The sequence below is a fragment of the Thermobia domestica genome, chromosome 9, assembly GCF_964235325.1.
Source record: "Thermobia domestica chromosome 9, izTheDome1.hap1.1, whole genome shotgun sequence".
Classification (NCBI taxonomy): Eukaryota; Metazoa; Arthropoda; class Insecta; order Zygentoma; family Lepismatidae; genus Thermobia; species Thermobia domestica.
The window spans coordinates 272,763,090-272,782,661 of record NC_137462.1 but is presented as its reverse complement, the minus strand read 5'-3'; the positions used below and the strand labels follow the sequence as shown (position 1 = coordinate 272,782,661).

The 19,572-nt window shown below is 36.4% G+C and overlaps 1 protein-coding gene across 2 annotated transcripts in view; it reads left to right on the top strand.

Annotated features, from left to right (window-relative positions):
• LOC145660698 (limbic system-associated membrane protein-like) overlaps positions 1-19,572 on the top strand; it is a 1,132,467-nt gene that overhangs the window by 828,863 nt on the left and 284,032 nt on the right. For both annotated transcript variants that reach the window (XM_081726051.1, XM_081726050.1), the window contains exon 5: positions 9,492-9,642. In XM_081726051.1, coding sequence (XP_081582177.1) covers positions 9,492-9,642 — 151 coding nt within the window. The remainder of the gene's footprint in view (positions 1-9,491; positions 9,643-19,572) is intronic.

The following is a 19,572-nucleotide window of genomic DNA, read 5'->3' as shown; positions in this document are numbered from 1 at the left end:
CTATACTAAATTACGGCATCATTTTCTGGGGCATATCCTCAAGCATCAAAGCAGTTTTCATGAAACAGAAGCAAGCAATACGAATAATATTTGGTCTATACATGAGAACATCATGCAAAGATAAATTTAAACAGCACCACATACTTACCCTACCATCTATGTATGTATACGAGACTGCAATCTATGCAGCAAAATAGAAAGACGGAACTCAAATAAGTCACGTTTATAATACCAGGCAGCAAAATGAAAGAAGACAATATTTTACAAAACTAACATTAGTACAGGAAGGCCCAAGCCATATGAGAGTACAAATTTACAATAAGCTGCCCAGAGAAATAAAAAATGAAGAAAATATAAATATTTTTAAAAAGAAACTCAAGAGATTCCTGGTAGATGAAGTATATTCCAGCGTAGCAGATTATCTTTGCAATAATGTGTATTAAACAGTGTAACATGTTTCTTTTTTTAAGTATATTTGAAACAAGGAAGAGAACTGTCTGAACCATCCAAATACCAAAAGTATCTGGGTTTCAAATGGAGTAAATAAATACAATACAATACAATATCCCGAATAAACCTTAAACTTAACTCTTTTTATAAGATTCTAGAGCAGCGTTTCCCAACCTTTTTCAACTTGAGGCACACTACGGGTGTAACTTGAATTCTCGCGGCACACTCATAGATATTATTATTATTATTATTATTATTATTATTATTATTATTATTATTATTATTATTATTATTATTATTATTATTATTATTTGCAAATATAAAATACCATGGTATTTTTTTCTGTGATTACTGATCTCCTCCTCATAGAGATGAACGCTCGATTACTGGTTTTCCCCTATGCTAATTCATTGTGCTTATTTTTTATTCTAATTTTAAAATAGAAAACAATTGCAATGAAATATAGAACTCAGATTTTTAAAAATACGCTTTCTTTTTCGAAAACTGTATCCAACCGTTCACTAAGAAGGAAGATCACTAAATAACGAACGAACAAACAAATGTCTTGTATTTTTAGCTTTGCTGATTTAACCAAAGCCGGTGCATATTATTGCAATCACACAGCTTGCGATGCCTCGAAGTCAAAACACAGCTATTGAACAAAGTGTTGTTCTGTCATTCACGTGCGAAGAGTGAGTGTTCTAAGAACATTCACTTGACGCGTACCGTACAAATGCTTCCATTTCTCGGTGTTAGTATGACTCTCAATTGAAGCGTAACACGGCAGCTAAACGTGGAAATGTGTACGAGCCGAAATACTGTCTGCTACACAGTAATAAATGTAGAATAATATATTACAATTACAGTACTTTTTTCCATGGTAGAAATTAATAGTAATGTGAAATACAAAAATGTACATTTTTTTCTCTATGTCTTGCAATTTGGTTGCTATAGAATTACTAATTTTGTTTCGATTTCCTCGCGGCACACCAGCGGTCCATTCGCGGCACACCGGTTGGGAAACGCTGTTCTAGAGGGCCATCGCCGTCAATAAAGGGAAGGGGAAACTCCGACAAATATCGGGGCTTGTTATTGGAGATAACCTCTCTTTACTCAACTGAAGGGTTTGTTTGTCCGCATACTCCTCCGAGATGCATGATGATTGGAGAGCAAGCGTTGAGTGTCGTAAGAGGTTGCATGTCCAGATCGAACATACCATTGAGGAATAATCACCGAAAAACGGGATGCCCGTAGACTTACCTTTGGAAAAACATTTGGCACGCGAATTCTCGATATAAACAAAGGAAAATAGCATTTTGAGCATTAGAAATAGGTCGAAGCCTTTTAGTTTTGTTCTGTAAACACAATTTTTCAAAGCCGTTATGTTTTTCGCTGATATGCCAAATTCAACTATTTGCATGTTGTGTTCATTCACGAAAATAATTGAAGCACTAAAAAATTCTATGAATAATCTATAAAGGTCGATTGCTTGGCTCCAAATTATAATTAACGATTACTTAGTTATTTTTTAAAGTTTTTTCATTTAATTACAAATTTACGAAATTTGAAATTCCTGGCAAGACAAAATAATAATAACTGTACTAGAGCTTAAATTAAATTAAAGAAAGAAAGATTTAGCGATATTGTAAAGACCAAGCATAAAATTTAGGTAATTGGGAATACAGGAAATTAGCGACTTTTCAATTGTCACTAGGCTATTTTCATAAAAACGAAGTTGTCAACACTGTTGACGGACGTTGACTGTGCTTGATTTTAGAGGCCCTGACACACACACACACACAAAAAAAAGTTTTGGGACCCATGAAATCCATGGGCGACTCTTCCAGGGGTAGAAAGTTTCAGTTCCTTCCCAACTCTCAAAAATAAGGGCAGTTTACTTGAGGATTGAAGTAAAGAAATGCGGAAGTTTTCGAAAACTTCTACAAATATTTTGTTTATATTTCATTTACCAATACCTCATAATCAACTCTCTATAATATGGTATAACTCACTTATAAACAGAACAAGTAGTTTTTGCCGGGTGAGTGCGTAAAGTACGTTAAGTCAAAAATTAGTGTTTTAGAGAAATCGCATTTGAAAGTTCAGATATGAACCCAAAAATCCGGTTTTGGGTTTCAGACATAAATCCAAAAAACAGTCCTATTAACATGAAGAGCTTCAAAATCTAATCATTTTCCCAAAACCGGATTTTGGGTTTATGCCTGAACTTCCAAATGCGATTTCTCTAAAACACTAATTTTTGACTTAACTCATATTACACATCCTCTCGCCAATTTATTTTGTCAATCCGATAATTTGTACAAAAAACTGCTAACGCAAATTTATTTATATTTCATAAATAAATGTTCCATTTTTAACACTATGTTATGTCATAAATCGTAAGTCAAAGTTCATAAGCTGTTCAGAGTTACTTCTATGTTGTCATTAACATTATACATTTCTCTAATCTATCTACGAGGATAGTTTAATAAGCCCTTACAAAATCCGAAAGATGACGCTCGTAGTACTTTTAGTAAGGTTTACTAAACGTTTGTCCTTACTAGAATGTTGTTAAAGTTTCAGCTATGTCCTTCACGTTGTTTCATTATCATAGTCGATTGAAGAAACAAACTTGTATTTATTTAGAAAAAAATGGAAATAAGTTAGTTCGTGCGGTTATTAAACACTTCAGCTTAAAAGGTTTAATACCGAAAGAGATCAAAGCCAAGTTCGATGAAGTTCATGGCACATCTGCTCCTATGTTTGCAATTGTTTACAATTCGGTAAATGAGTTTAAACGTGGCCGTACACCCATTAATGATGAATATCGTTCGGGACGTCCAGTGGAAGTGACTTCCACGATTTAGCTTTGAGTGATCGACAAATCAAAGTGCACGAAATAGTTGAGGCCACAAGCATATACAAGGTAAAGTTTTTTCCAATTTTGCATGGAAAATTCAGTTTAAAATAATCTCGACAAAATAGGTACCGCGTTTGCTCTCAGCGGAGAATCAATGCAATGATGTGATCGATTCGGATGCTAGTTTGGCGCTTTCTCGTCGCGATGCCGACGAGTTTCTGCGTCGATACATAACAGTGGATGAGACATGGATACACTACTACAATCCAGAAACAAAGGTACAGTGAAAACAGTGGGTTTTTAAAGGAGATCCAGCTCCGAAGAAAGAGAAAACACTGAAATCAAGGGACAACGTAATGGCCACAGTTTTTTTTTTTAAAAAAAAGATACGCGCAGAATTATCTACATCATTACTTGAAAAAAGGACAAACGATAAGTGAAGATTATTATGTGTCGATATTGTACTAGTTGAGAGACAAAATCAAGAAACGTCTTCATGTGGCAAAGAAAAAAAATCTCTTCCAGCAAGAAATGCACAGGCGCACACCTGCGCAGTTTCGATGGCGAAAATTGTGGAATTAAAATTCGAATTATTACAACGTCCACCGTATTTACCAGATTTGGCCCCAATGACTTTTTTTTTTTTAAATTTCCAATCTTGAAAGAATAGCTTAGTGGAAAACGATTCATGTCGAACGAGGAAGACATCGCCCAGTACATTTGAGATGCCTATTTTGAGAACCTTCCAAGATCCTACCTTTTGATGGCTTAAAAAATTGAAAAAGCGTGTCAAGCTAAAAAGAGATTCTCTTGATTTTTTTAAAAAAATAGCCAAAATGATTTTTTAAATCTTTTTTCTAAGAACTTATTGAACGGCCTTCGTATCTCATACTCCTAGACTGTTTGTATTCGTTCATTATTTCCACGGTATCATGCTGTCCTTTGGGTATCTCTATTTACTTACAGGGTAGTATATATACTAAAATTAACAATTACGTGTTTCTTTCCTGTACTTGTATTCTTTGATGGTCAGATTGAGAACTTTTCAGTTAACCCTCGCACAAAATGAGATTATGAAGTCTGCTCCACAAATGACAGCAATGGCCTTACCTCATATTCCTATTGCATTCCCTGACTTTTATTCCTTTCTCGAACTCCTCTTTCATCTGCGACTTGGAGAAATATGAAGTTAGAAGCATCGTAGATAGGATCTGTCAAAGATTCGTGCCACACCAGAGAGGTGATATTTGAACCGATTGAAGAGCGTCAAAAATTCGTTTCCTACTTGCATCATCTTTCTTCCCTTGTCTCTGTCTGTTTTATTCTTCGGAATCCGAAGGCATCGCAATGCGGAGCGAAACCTACACTGAATGATTCATGGAGCTGCTAGGCCATTAGCAAGTCTGCTTCGTCCGCGAATCTCTCTCCGCGACAACCTCACAAAAGAGTATCAAAAGATATTCCGACGTCCTTTTTCTTCTTTCTTTCGACAGACCCAGGTCACAGACTTTTCGTTTGAATCATTAGATAGTTTTAGCGTACGGGGAAGATTACTTTAAAATAATAATAAATAAACGTTCATAAAACCTTATAATACAGGTTTGTAAGTTTAATTTGTTGTAGATATACAGTCATTACTGTAGAAAAGTCGGTATCGTTACCAGGGGTGAAATTGAAATTATGAAACTAAGGGGTGATCATTAAGTCTATGTGGCTATATCACGACTCATGAGCACAAAGCCAGTGTGACGATGTCTACCGACTGAAGCGCCAGAGTTGGATGCAGAACAAACAACCAGCACGCACAATCAAGATCGCCGATTACTGCAATAAAATATTTGAAATATTATTTAATATAAGTAAGTTAAAGAAAATCAATTGTATTCATGAAACCTCGACATGAAGATCTATGGCAAGAGTTGGCAAATACGCCCCGTGTCCCAAATATGTCTCACCGTTTCTTTTTTCATTTTATCCTCCCTTTTTTTCCCCTTTTACTTTATTGAACTTTTATTAAGGGAGCGCAGTCGCCCCTTTTTACGTACACTTTACTAATATTTGAAATGTTTAAATAAAGTTTACGCGTAGATGATTTGAATATATATTGGGAGGATATTAATGCCTACAACACTAATACAAAGCGTATTCGCTAACGCTCTCGGCTTTCGTGTAAGAGGTCCATGGTTTGATTCCCATGTGAAGACACTCGGTTGAAAAGGTGTAACAGCTTTTCAGATCTAAGTGAGGTTTCCCTAGATCTTCCTTATTCACACCAGACAAATGCCGTGATGGTAACCTAATATAATGATTCGAGGTCCATACCTTCCTTCCCCCATTCCTTTCATTCTCCCCAGCACCGGATAGTGTGATCGCCGAAGGTCGTCATCCCTCATACATGACGGGCTAACATGCTTATAGTGCCGAAAGCCTAGAAATATACTTCCTAATCCTAATCCTAGTGACGGGTTAACATGGCCATGGATGCCGAGAGCCCAAAAAATCTTAATTTCTAATCCTAATCCTAGTGACGTGCTATCATGGCCATAAATGCCGAGAGCCCAGAAATCTAATTCCTAATCCTAATCCTAATTCTAGTGACGGGTTAACATGGCCATGGATGCCGAAAACACAGAAATATACTTCCTAATTCTAATCCTAGTGACAGATTAACATGGCCATGGATGCCGAAAACCCAGAAATCTAATTCCTAATCCTAATCCTAGTGACGGGCTATCATGGTCATAGATGCCGAAAGCCCAGAAATCTAATTCCTAATCCTAATCCTAGTGACGGGCTAACATGGCCATAGATGCCGAAAGCCCAGAAATCTAATTCCTAATCTTAATCCTAACTAATAGAACATACTTGAATAGTAATTAGTAAGTCTAAGATACTTGATAATCAACGTACTGCTTTACGATTATAAATTTGAATAGACTATGCGCTCATTTCTTTCTTCGATTCGCACAAGGAGTAATCCTTTGGGACCTAGAATCTAACGCAAGTACTTTCTTATGAAAAAAAAAAAAATGAAATGAAAGCCTTGTTTAACGTCCCACGTTACACCCTTTAGACTAAGAGAGACGATGATTAAAGCAAGTGAATGATGATGGAAGAATTGGTGGAATGAGAAAGTCAGATTAAACGGGTTTACCCCGAAAAAACCCATGGGCACCATGTTGTCCAACACAAACTTACGGTGAACGGTCCAAGCGCTCGTCAACGACGGTTACAAACGTTAATGTTAATTGTGTGGGTGTACTTTATTGAACACTAATTGATGTTTAAGTGTTTCGTGTGATTGCTGAAGGGTTAGGGATTCCGAAAATGCAACTTCATGAAATTGTAACTGAACATATGTAATTGGACATTTGAACGCCCGCTATCATGGAGTTTTGACCAGAAAAGTCATAACACAGTTCCCTAGCCACCATACAGCCCCAATATGTCTCCGTGTGACTTCTTCATATTTCCGAGAATGAAACGTGCGTTAAAAGGACACCGACGCGACATCATGGAAGACGTTTTATAGGGCTGCGACTCCAGAAAAAGTCTTCAAAGACGCCCAGAAACTGAAAAAATAACTTAGTTCGCTGTGTTGACGTCCAAGGTTCTTATTTTAAAGAACACTAGCTGTATTCATGGGTAAAAGTGAGGGAGAACGCCGGGGGACGCCGTCCTCCACCTCTGAGAAATATGTACTGCGTCCTCCATTTTGTAAAAGTTTACAATGGGCAAAGATAGGCAGGGGACGGCGTGACGTCATGCCGATATTTATCGTCCCCATACCTTTTCAGATCCACTCTTACCCCTAACAAGGGTGCCCATCAGGGGGGTGGCAAGGTGGGGCAATCGCCCCCCCCCCCCTACGAGCAAATTGTACTTGGGAATGATCTTGCATCGTTTGGCCTAATCCTCGTTTCGCCTAACCAATTATCTGACACTTTTATGACAGATAAATGATAAGATTTGTGTCCGCCATTTTAGGCGAAATAAGGATCCTCGTTTGGCCTAATCCTCGTTTTGCCTAAAACGATGGACTATAAAAAAATCGCGGAAATACAACTGGAGGGAAATTTCGAAAGAATGTTCCCTACTACGTGAACAACTGAGAAATATTTGATTTAACCATAACTAATTTGTAATTTAGAAAATGCTTTGAGAGTTGTGTTAGGTTATTTTTCCTTTCCATTTTGAGAACAGCTTATTAGATATACCTCTCATTTAAATTTAATGCTTTCACAGTGTGTATAGTGGCTATATTTGAGATGAGAGAAAAACAATAAGTTACACGTAGTTTATTCCCTGTTATTAATTTCGTTTAAACATGAGTGTTTAAGTTTGTAATTAGTTTCAAAATATATGATATTGTTAAATAATACTTAATAATAATAATAATCTAGAAATGAATTCGCAGAAGGATTTCTTAGAAGAGAGAGACTGGGTGAGGGAAGGTGATTAGGATATTAATAGGAATACCTTCATTTCGACGTATGGGCTCAAAAGTTGACACTCCTCGATTATCAAGACTGATGTCCACAGGCTCGGCTCCTTGCTCTCTCAATGGCTCTGGTGGTCCGCTAGTGTCGATATAAAATCAATCAATCAATAATCCGAGACTAAGAAAGGCGGTGATGATGATAATGAACGAAAATGATGGGATGAGCAAAGTGGAAGGAAACGCATGAAGCCCAAGATAAACCTTAAAAATATTTTTGTAAGGTGCACTTGAGCGTGGTATTTCATTCAATTCAAATGTATCTATTTCGTCTCCCTTAGCCTGAAGGGCATAATTATGGGACGTTAAACTCAGTTTTTTTTTTCAAATGTATATATTATTTGTGTAATTATTTAGTCACATAATCTACTGTAAAGGCTTTTTTAGCAAGTATATTTCACATGACATTGGACTATTTTTCAGCATTTACTCAAATTTCAGAAACTCAAATGTAGGAAATGATTTCAAAGCTCTTTCACTACCGTACCAGGAGCGTCATTTCAGACTTCGCTTGAGGGGGGGCAAGAGCACCACAGATATAAGACTTTCACGTTTTCTACTAGTATATTAGTAGAAAAGGATTGAAGTCTGTGGTGTGCACGAACACATAGGAAAGGAGCTCCAGATAAACAAGTATTCTTCATATTCTAGTAGTTTTTATATATATATATATATATATATATATATATATATATATATATATATATATATATATATATATATATATATATATATATATATATATATATATATATATATATATATATATATATATATATATATATATATATATATATATACGTCTGTGCTTCACTTATGGTTTTGTCGTCCCAATTCATTACATTTTGAATTTTCTTAATCAACTACTTTTTATTTTCATTGGTGAAACTATATATTTCGCATTTCTTAATACTTCTAGGGAATTTTCTCTTGTAATTTCCCTCTAGTTGAATTTCCACGATTTTTTTCATTGTCCGCCATTTTAGGCGTAACGAGGATTAGGCCAAACGAGGATCCTTTTTTCGCCTAAAATGGCGGACTCAAATCTTATCATTTATCTGTCGTGAAAGTGTCAGATAATTGGTTAGGCGAAACGAGGATTAGGCCAAACGTGGCGACACGCTTGGGAATATCGAAAACCCGATAGAATTTTTACATTAATTACAGCAAAATTTGAAACTATATTTGAAATGTCGCTTGTACTTGCCCCTCCTTGGAAACCAGAACATGGGCGCCCTTGACCCCTAATATTTTATAAAGTTAGTTTCTTATAGTGTGTGTTTCCTATACTCTGTCTCCTTCTTTTAAGACAGTCCTTGTAGGACAAATTTTCAAATGCTGTTTTGGAGTTACTGAAAAGAGGGAATAGAACAAAAGCGGCGGATTTATTTTTCTCTGGAAAATTTTCCATTTTTCCTGTTGTGCTGTTATTTTAAAACAAGACTCGAAGTTTACTGTCTCTAAAAAAAACCAATTAGCTTTCCCTTTGTACTAATCAACAACAAACTGTATAATTTATATTTTGAGCAGTAATTCGAGCATTAAAAAAAAAGAAACCTTTTATCAAACAATAGGCATTGTGAATTTATATAGGTACTATAAAATGTAACAATATGGTATTTTATGCTTGACTATGCATATTTTTGCGATCTTTTGTTAATTTCTGATTTGATTTCGTTTCAGAACAATCTGCTTCCTAATGGAGACAAAACGTATGATGGATTCACGTACACAATAGCTGATGCTACGCGCCATCAGGCAGGGATCTACCAATGCACGGCGTCAAATGGCGTCGGGGAACCAGTCACCAAAGAAATAAAAGTTCAAGTGCTATGTAAGTAAAACAAATTATTTCTTTTTTTCTTTTATCTTCAACTGTTTGCCCTTCGGACATAAAGTTTTTTTCAATGCATGCAACACTATGCGGTTATAATAATATTCTCTGTGGATAATAAACTTCTGAAGCGCCTCCACATTTGGTAAGAGGTAAATATATATACGAGGTGAGTTCGAAAAGTAACCCTCGATTGGTCACTGTGCGTGAAGTAGTGAAGGCAGTGGTATCATCTTTACACAGACGTGCACGGTAAATCAGTCTGCATCCAGCCGTGGTAGAATGAAGGTTGTCTGATCACTATAGTACTCGCGCCGAGTCGTGAAGCTTGACCTAGGTCTACCGATTTCACCACCCAATAGAACGCGAGGGTGTGTTCCAGTCGTCAACCTCCACCCATCAAATTTTGTCAGTGCCGTCTCTCTCGCTACACAGAAAGCATCTCCCGAGAGTACAGTGTTGTCGGATTGGCGTCAAGTTCCGTTTTGTTAATTCTTTTTTGTTGCGTTATATTTTCGTTGTTACTATTTGTGCTATTGTTACCATTTTAGAATAGTTGTTACAGTAGTTATTGTTGTGCAGTGTTATTATTGGTAATTTTTAAATGCCTTTTTTATATACTCGTTTACTATGTCTTCAAAGTTTGGCAACATTGTTGGTGAATTTCCGCTGTTTGACGTTTCCCCAAGTGTGCGCTCGGGAAGCGGCTCCACGAATTGTACCGAAGTTTTCCGATGTGTTAGAGCTCAAGCAAAATATTTCTATGATTGGTTTAGATCCCAAGCTTCACGACTCGGCGCGAGTACTATAGTCCCACTTTTGTAACGTCTCAAAATGTGTGCTGCAATAGAAAACCCCTCCTAGAACGAAATGCGAGATGATATACATTTTCTTACTGCAAAACAGTATTCGGCAGCAGTATTCATCGGAAGGGTATGAGGGATTTAAAAGCGGAAATGAGTCGGTAGAGGACAAGCAACGTTCGGGATATCCATTAACCTCAAAATCAGAAGAATACGTGAAAACAGGGGCAAAAATTGTTCATTCTAACAGGCGAATAACTATTCGAGAGCTTTTCAAAGAACTAAACATCTCGTATATGTCCGTGACTTACGAATGTGATTTTTGGCCGAAAAAAATATTCCTGTCTGTCCACGTTCGCTGTGCTCTCCAGATATAGCACCATGCGACTTCTGGTCCTTCCCAAAAATTAAATCCGTGCTTAAGAGTTTTCATCCCGGGGAAATTAAAGTACCGCTAATTTTACAGTAATTATGTGATATCATCAAATAGATAAAAGATAATTGAAATATGGAACAAGAGCGCCCTAGACAATATTATTTTGCGTGAGGTACCGTTATCACAAGTCACCTAGTGGCTTTCCGTTTTCAGCTGTTTAGAAACGCGAAAATAAATGCCGATTTTCAAAATGGCTCGAAATCGAAAGCAGATAAGTGAGTCGTGATAACGGTTTCTCATGTAAAATAATATTGCCTAGGGTGCTCTTGTTCCACATTTCGATTATCTTTTATCCATTTGAAGATATCACATAATTACTGTAAAATTAGCGGTAGTTTAATTTCGCCGGGATGAAGACTCTTAAAGGAAAACATTTGGACACCATCCCTGTCATTGAGAGAGCCACGACAGAGCAGCTGAACGAACTTCCAAAAGAAGCCTTCTAGAAATGCTTCCAGTCATGGGTTCAATGTTGGGATAACTGCATTGCTAGGCAAGGACAGTACTTTAAAGGAGATTAAATCAAATTCCATGTGAGCTTATTACCTTGTTTCTAATAAAATTATTCACCATATTTCTTGTTTCTAATAAAATTATTCACCATATTTCTTGTTTCTAATAAAATTATTCACCATATTTCTTGTTTCTAATAAAATTATTCACCATATTTCTTGTTTCTAATAAAATTATTCACTGTACTTTTTTAAAAAAGTTACTAATCATAGTCTCGTATTTAACGAATGAAGAGAGAAGGAAGGCAGTTGTATGTTGCTTTATGCAGTTTCGTGGAATTGTGTCTAGAATTGCATCCACAGTTATGCTAATCGTTTTTGAATATTTAAATACTTTGTTCATCTATAATGTGTGTACCCGAATTAATGTTGGACCTTGAACGCTGCTCTTACACCGATCAACTTGCTTCCAGCGACGTTGCCAATTCTGTAATGTGGAAGTCTGATCCGGTTGACATGTGTATGTGTTGAGTGAAACGTTATCGTTTGGACATGTTGCAATACCTATTTGCCCGCTGAAGGCAAATTTGTCCCTGGAGATTTGGCAAGAGCGCATTGCAAGCTCATTGGCTTATGCCAGACGACCAATTGGAGTGACGTATTATAGGACTTTAAGATTAAGATCTACATTGCCTTTGAAATGTTTTAATGAAGCGAAAATAATGAAATGATGATAGAAATCTTAACTTTCTTCTTTAGAAATTTTAACATTGTTTTGAAGTGTTAATAAAATTCCTGCACTTGGTGAAGAAGCGTTTGCATTCTGCAGAGCAAAAGAAAAATGTTCATTTTTGCCTCTTCGTGAATGGTTCTATTAAAGGCAACACAGACGCATTTAAATGAAAACATATAATGAGGGAATGAGATGTAGAAGTCAAGAGAAGATAAGACCACACCCCATATATTCATCCCGGTTCTCTATGTATGTGTAATTCTTTTGTGCTCACGCATATCTAACTAAGCAAATAAAGCACATGTGTGGAAGCACTGACTGCTCACACCTGTATCCAGCTTGATTCAGCGCATAACATGCACACTTGTACATAATAGCAGCAGTCGCCTTTTCTCGCATGAGGAGAATACTACATTTATACCCTCACATGTGTTCGTGGCACATCTCGTGCATTATCGGCTTATTTGTTATAGCGATTGAAGATGTCGAGATGAGCAAGGGCGCGATTTCTCTGTGAATTTTGAGGGGGTCTGGGAATTCAGATACAGAAGGCATATATTTAAATATATAATTGGCTTTTAAGACGAATTGCATTCAAATTATGTCAAATATTGTATATTTATAAATACAATAGGTGGGCCCACACGAGCTTTGGAGCCTCCCGTCCCTTCAGGATCGGCGCCCTTGTTAACGTGTTCCGTCCTCTACCCCTTACTCCCTCTAAAGTTTAAGTATCTAATACCATTTTTTTTAACCGTAGGAATTCCAGGATATGGGTATATTAGTGAACCACTCCGAACCGCTTTTCTTCCCATGACTGATCTGAGAGCTTTTACACTTTCTCGACCGAGTGTCCCCACGGAGAATCGAACCCGGAACCTCTCTCATTTATGGTCAAAGTATGGGCCTGATAAACCTATTATTCATTATTTACAGTTCGTTAACAAATTAATAAATATTTGTCCCGTGTTAAAATTAATTTCTCGTATAAATAATACTACAAAATATACATATATCATATTTTCAATCGCCTTTAGACGTACAACTCAACCACCACATGATGATCATATCTATTTCTTTGAGTTTCATTTTTCTGCTCATTTTTATTTTACGTTTTGCAGGTAGACACGTGTTTGAACTTAAAAATTAGTTACGTGAAAGTATCCTGAAGGTTTTTTTTTCTTCTCTTTTGGTATATTTCATTGTAAGAAAAATAAATGGTAATGAAAATGTATTTTGTTTTCCATACAAGGGGATAATTACGTAGTTAAAAATATATATAAAATGTAAAACCGAGTGTTAAATGCTGTATACAGAAGTACAATTATAAAATATCGTAGGGTAAAAACACGAGTCATATAAAGTGAAATAAAATACTAAAATATAGGTATAGTCAACAGGATTAGATTTGTCTAATGGTAAAATACAAATATAAGCTACGCATAAAATGGAAGCATGTACTGTTTATTTGTTCAACATGTTGAAATATAATATATATATATAGTAATAACAAATCGTCATAAACCTAATTTCTAGGATTATGTTTGTCTATTATTAAAAGTAATAAGTAAATTAATTATAGGAGTATTTTCGCACCTTTTTTACACAATATATTCGTTTGTCTTCTATCATGAGTAGGTACTCAGAGTAAGACAACATTTGTTAGGCACTGATAGTAATACGAGGGGTAATCAGAAAGTAAGGTTACAAAGCCTGCAATTAAACATGTATATATTACTTCATACAACCAATACAGCCAACAGATAGTAACAAAGCTTGCAGTGAAACGTGTGTATATTATTTCATACAACCAATACAGCCAACAGATAGTAACAAGACTTGCAGTGAAACGTGTGTATATTATTTCATACAACCAATACAGCCAACAGATAGTAACAAAGCTTGCAGTGAAACGTGTGTATATTATTTCATACAACCAATACAGCCAACAGATAGTAACAAGGCTTGCAGTGAAACGTGTGTATATTATTTCATACAACCAATACAACCAACACTAGGTTGTTTTTTTTTTTTACGTAATTTCCATAACGGTTGATGCACTTGTCCCATCCTGGGATGAGTTTGAAGATTTCCTCCTAGTAAAATTCCTGTTCTAGCGTGTTCAACCACGTTGTGACGTAAGTGTTTCACCTCCTCGTCTGAAGCGAAGCGGCGGTCTCCTAGGTGCTCCTTCAAGTGTGAGAACAGCTGAAAATAGGGAGGGTGGTCGATAATGTATCAGCAAAATTGCTTCAACTGCGTGGTGGTCTTCTGGACTGTATGCGGACGGGCGTTATCGTGAAGGAAGATGACATCCTTGGTGAAAAGTCCAGTCTCTCCGTTAACCTCTACCAGCTGCCGGTGAATTTCAACCGCGGTTACATGTTTTGACCACAGAAATCGAGCAACTGACCGGACTTCTTCGCGAGACCAGTTTTCCAAACGAGTCGCCATTTGTGTTTACCTCCAACTAGCACCGTGAGTGGTGGGTAGCTAAAACTCTGCACGGTTGTCAACTCTCTGTATTACAACTACAGCATAGTTCTCATTATATATATATATATATATATATATATATATACATACACTAATGCATGTCTAGAAATTTAAAGCTTGCTGTTGTATATGTGACAAATCATCTAGGTTAAAAACCTGTAGTAATCGCTCAATCACTCGTAGTCATAATAATATTGGTATAAATGTAGGCCGAAATACACTTAAAAACTTTTTCTGGACATTTTCTGTTATTATTTTGTTCAATTAATGTTTATCCAAGTTGCAGTTTGCAAATTCAAGTTTAGGTCTGACAATAGTTTTGTACAGTCTTTGATGATTCTAACTTTTCTATAGATTTACTATTTATGATATATATTTAGTCACTATGTGAAGAGTTTTCTGTGTGTACGTTACATCGGTGGTTCTCAAATGGTATTTACATTTTGAGAAAGCATTCTATAGTTCACTAAGAGATGTAGAATGCTTGTTCGTGAGCCTAGTTTTCTACAATATAAACTTCGTATCATATAATTGAACTACTAAGTCCTATTAGACGGACACCTCCCATCAAAAAAAGTATACACGACGTAGAATGAGGAAAGCTAGCTTTTACTTTCTCCATTTGTGTCTGAAACTATTTTTTACACAATTGAGAGGACATCCTCATAACGAAGAAACCCCGTCTTGTTGAGATTCACCCAACGTTCTGTAATAACATAACTTCTTACTAAGCGGTTCTTAAAGGGTTAGAAAACTTGTATTTTTTCTAATTGTGGCGGAATCTCAGAGTCATTTTCAAGGTTTCAGGAGAAAGATAAAAGAATGAAAAAGAAATAAAAAAAAAGATAGAAGAGAAGAGGTGAGATAGGATAAAAAAAATTGAGGAAGAAAATCCTGATGTACTTGAGGCAAGAGAAACGTGAAAGGGAAACTCGATCAGCGTGCACGAGAGAAAGAGGGCGCCAGCGTCGGTAATCAGACCGACCTTGTTAGTGGACCTGAAAAGGGCCGGTGCCAACTTGCAGCCAGCCATTCCATATATATACCCGCTCGCGCTCGAAGCTTGATGGTTTGGCTAAGTTCAAAGCTGTGAGCCATAATTGGGCCAGTTCTCGTTCCAACAAGAAACGAGAAGGAAAATGATGGAAAACGAAAAAAAATATATGAAAAAGTGTGGAAAAACGAAAAGGATATGAGAAAAATAGAAGAAAACATATTAAAGGAATGAGAAGGACGAGAATTATTAAGAATAAATCGGTCTTTTAGAAACGCTGCTTTATATATTGGTTAGATAAAAAATAAAATCTTGTTTCTCCTAATAACCATACAATCATATGCAGAACATGCAGAAGTACTCATAATGTACAGAGCATGTATAGAAATAGTGAAGCCTTTTTCTATAATACGATATGACATATCTAATGTATCAATATTTCAGTTTCTGATTTGGAAAATGAATATTTCCAACAAATCAATAAGCAATTAAGTATGCTGTTCCGGAATTAAATTTGAAATTAAATGAATAGCATTATTCACTTGAACAGGCGCATCAACAAGGAAAATGCAACACTACCCATCTAAAATAAAATGTAACATTACCTATCTAAAATAAAATGTAACATTACCCATCTAAAATAAAATGTAACATTACCCATCTAAAATAAAATGATTTATACTTCATTTGACCACTTTTTTTTTTTTTACTAATTTAAATTCTGCAGTTACCAATATATATTTTTTTTCATTAAAATACTGTCATTGGTCGATGACAGAGGACTAAAACCCGAACTAAATAATTTTATGAGTTGTGAAAATTAAGGTTCATTGACACAGAAACGAAAGCTATCCTATCTTGGCCCATGCTAATTCAGTAAGATTTTGCTTTATGGAAACCTGTCTCAAATTGTAGTACGCTGACTCCGAGTGGTCCCAGAGATATGAACTTATACTTCTGTTGGATGGAACATAATCTATACATATGAAAATGTTTGTGTTTGTGACTTCGCATCGCTTGAACCCCGCGACCGATCACGATCAAATTTTCAAACTAGATGAGATTCGGGCCTGGGTTAATTTTTTTCATTTCACTTTGGAGGGGAGGAGAGGGAGGGGTGGGGAAACATTTTAAAATAATCGAAAATAACCGATATTAGTGTCAGATCCATAGTTTTCGGGGTCGCTGAGATGGACAGTGACACTTCTGATGCCGTTTAAACCCAAATTCAACCCCGTAACTTTGGGGCAGGAGGGAAGATACATAAAAATGATCGAAAATGACTGATATTAGTGTCGAATTAATAGTTTTCGGGGTTTCTGAGACAAACAGTGACACTTTCGATGTCGTTTAATGCCAAATTCACCGCTTTATGTCCCAAATGGAATGTATTCTCCCTGTGCGAATAACAGACATTCTGCTTGTTTTAAATATATAGAAAGAATTAAAGTGAATTGAGTATCACACACTACAGTATAATTCAGAATCTCAAACAAGCGTTTTTTACTTTCCCTTCTGGCTTTGTTGAAGTTATATTCTTTGTGCATAAATATCATAGTCATATATACGCTTTATTGAAGTTTAGAGTTCTTTTTGCAGCACAAGCTCTAAGAGCACAAGATGTGGTAGACATGTGCCATTTAGGTGTCCCAGCTACTTTTTAGGTACCCGACACTTGGCACATATGATATTCATGTGCTAAGTATGTACTTCAGCTACCTATAGTTTTACACCTAATTGATATTTTCAACTATATACAACAAATATAGCGTTTATATACCTGGCTCAGTTTTGCACTCTAATAATCATTTGTTTTTATGTCGTCATTTGGGACATATATCTGTCAAGTTCTAGGTATGTCCTTTAGGTACATACTATTTCAGATACCCTAACAGATACAAGATGTGCTAGGCATGCGCCATTTATGTGTTCTAAATTCATCTCCTACATTTGATGCATTTGTTGCTTCTCTTTCTAAGCGATTGAAGCAACAAACGCATCAACTTTATTAGATGGCAACTGTCGCCGATCACTTGAAAGTGAATATGGAAGAAAGTACATAGACAGTCGTCATTTTGTTATAAAATTACATGGCGAGCAGATTTTATCTGATCCCAAACGGCTATCGTCGAATATACGCGGTTAAAGAAGCATCTTGATTAGCCAAATTCAAAAGACCTTAACAATTTATCCCTCTACAAGCGACGTTCCCTTCATCGCCTCCGTGGCCTTTTTAAACTTGTTTAGTGTTTTTTAGACTCACCTTAATGTAAACACATTACGCATATAGGCGATTTAACATATTTTGGGGGAGTAATTTTGTGGTTCATTGACTGTTACGGCATGGGGAACATACCTAGAACATACTAGGCACGTTCCCAGGTACATGTCAGGCATATGCCTAGAGGCGGACATATACTGTGACTATCACTTGGCATCCATGCGATTTCTCTTTCAGAGGTACATAAGGTACAGACTGGACACATTCCCATGTACCTGAGGGAACATGATAGGCATGTGCCTGCTGTGTAATTGTGCTGTTAGGGAGATTCAAGAAAATGTGAATCTACAGTTTAAGACGGAGTCTAAACCACTGCAATGCGATCAAATTGTTTCTCTCACTGGAAATCGAACCGGGGCCACGTGTACCAAATGTCTACATGCTAGCAACTAGACCAGCGTGGAAGACCTTTAAAGTTGTAAATATACTGGTATTAATTGTGATGAGAGCATTTAATTCATATACATTTGTTTTAGTATGAGAGAATGTTAGAGTAGTCCGTGGAACATTCTAACAATAGGCGTCCCAACTTAAATATGATTTGAGAAACGCTGCTTTTTATTTCCGCTCCATCTGCCGAGCCTACTCAAACGTCTCTTTACCACAACTTATCATTAAAACATTTCACAGCGAGCAATGGCCCCCGTCCTTCTTAGATGTTTCAGTCTCAATATCCGCATGATATCTGGTGATCTGCAGCTACAGATATTGTAAACTTTTTTAATTGCATAACTGTCCTTGTTTATGCATTTAGCTGTTTATTTGCGGTACCAAACATTATTTTTAAAACAATAATGTACATGGTAAGTCCAAAGACACTTACCGCCTCTCATAAAACGAAAAGGAGTTGAGGTGGCCACAAATGATCATGGTAGAAAGACGTAAAGCTGAAGGAAAAACAATTTAAAGCGGTTGGTGAGTCGGCCGCCACTTTAAATTGACCTTGCATATTTCAATTGGGAAGAGCGTTATGCGATGTATCAAATAGAACTTGCATTTTAGAAGAAATGCAAAGGTAAAGCTTTGGTTAACCTAACTTTAATCAGTGAAAAATGAAAACGAAGTGAAATCTTTCACTTTAACGTCCCATAATTATGCCCTTTTGGCTAAGGGCGACGATGATTAAGGCAAAGTGAATGATAATGAAAAAATTGGTGGAATGATAAAGTGGGAGAAAACGGGAGTACCCTTAAGAAAACCCACGGGCACTATGTTGTCCACCACAAACTTACTTGGCCGGGGATCGAATCAAGGACCCCGTGCACCAGATATAAGCGATCTACCACTGAGCCACCGTACCTCTCCCCCTCTTCCTAGTCAGTGAAAAGTTACGAGTGCGTGAATGTTAGAAAATAATGTTTTTGTTGTCATGTCAGGTTGGTATGTAAAGAGAATATTTTAATGCCTGAAGAGAGAAGTGCCTGTGCCACTGGACGTAAATGTTACCAATAACATTCACAAAAGAAGTATGTGTGCCATAATAAACGTTAATAACACATATCAAAAGTAAGATAAAATTAGTTTCCTGCATCAACAAAATACACAACCCATTAATCAACCAAAATAAAGGAAAAAAAAATGTTTGGATTCTCCCTCGGGCGTAGAAGATTCACCTGATGCGTTACATATGCAAAACATTCTGTTACAATACAATACGGCAGATCCTATTCTATCACCAAGATACCAGGTAATAATTGTATTGTGACGAAAAGAGTCGAATTTGAGTCACAAAATA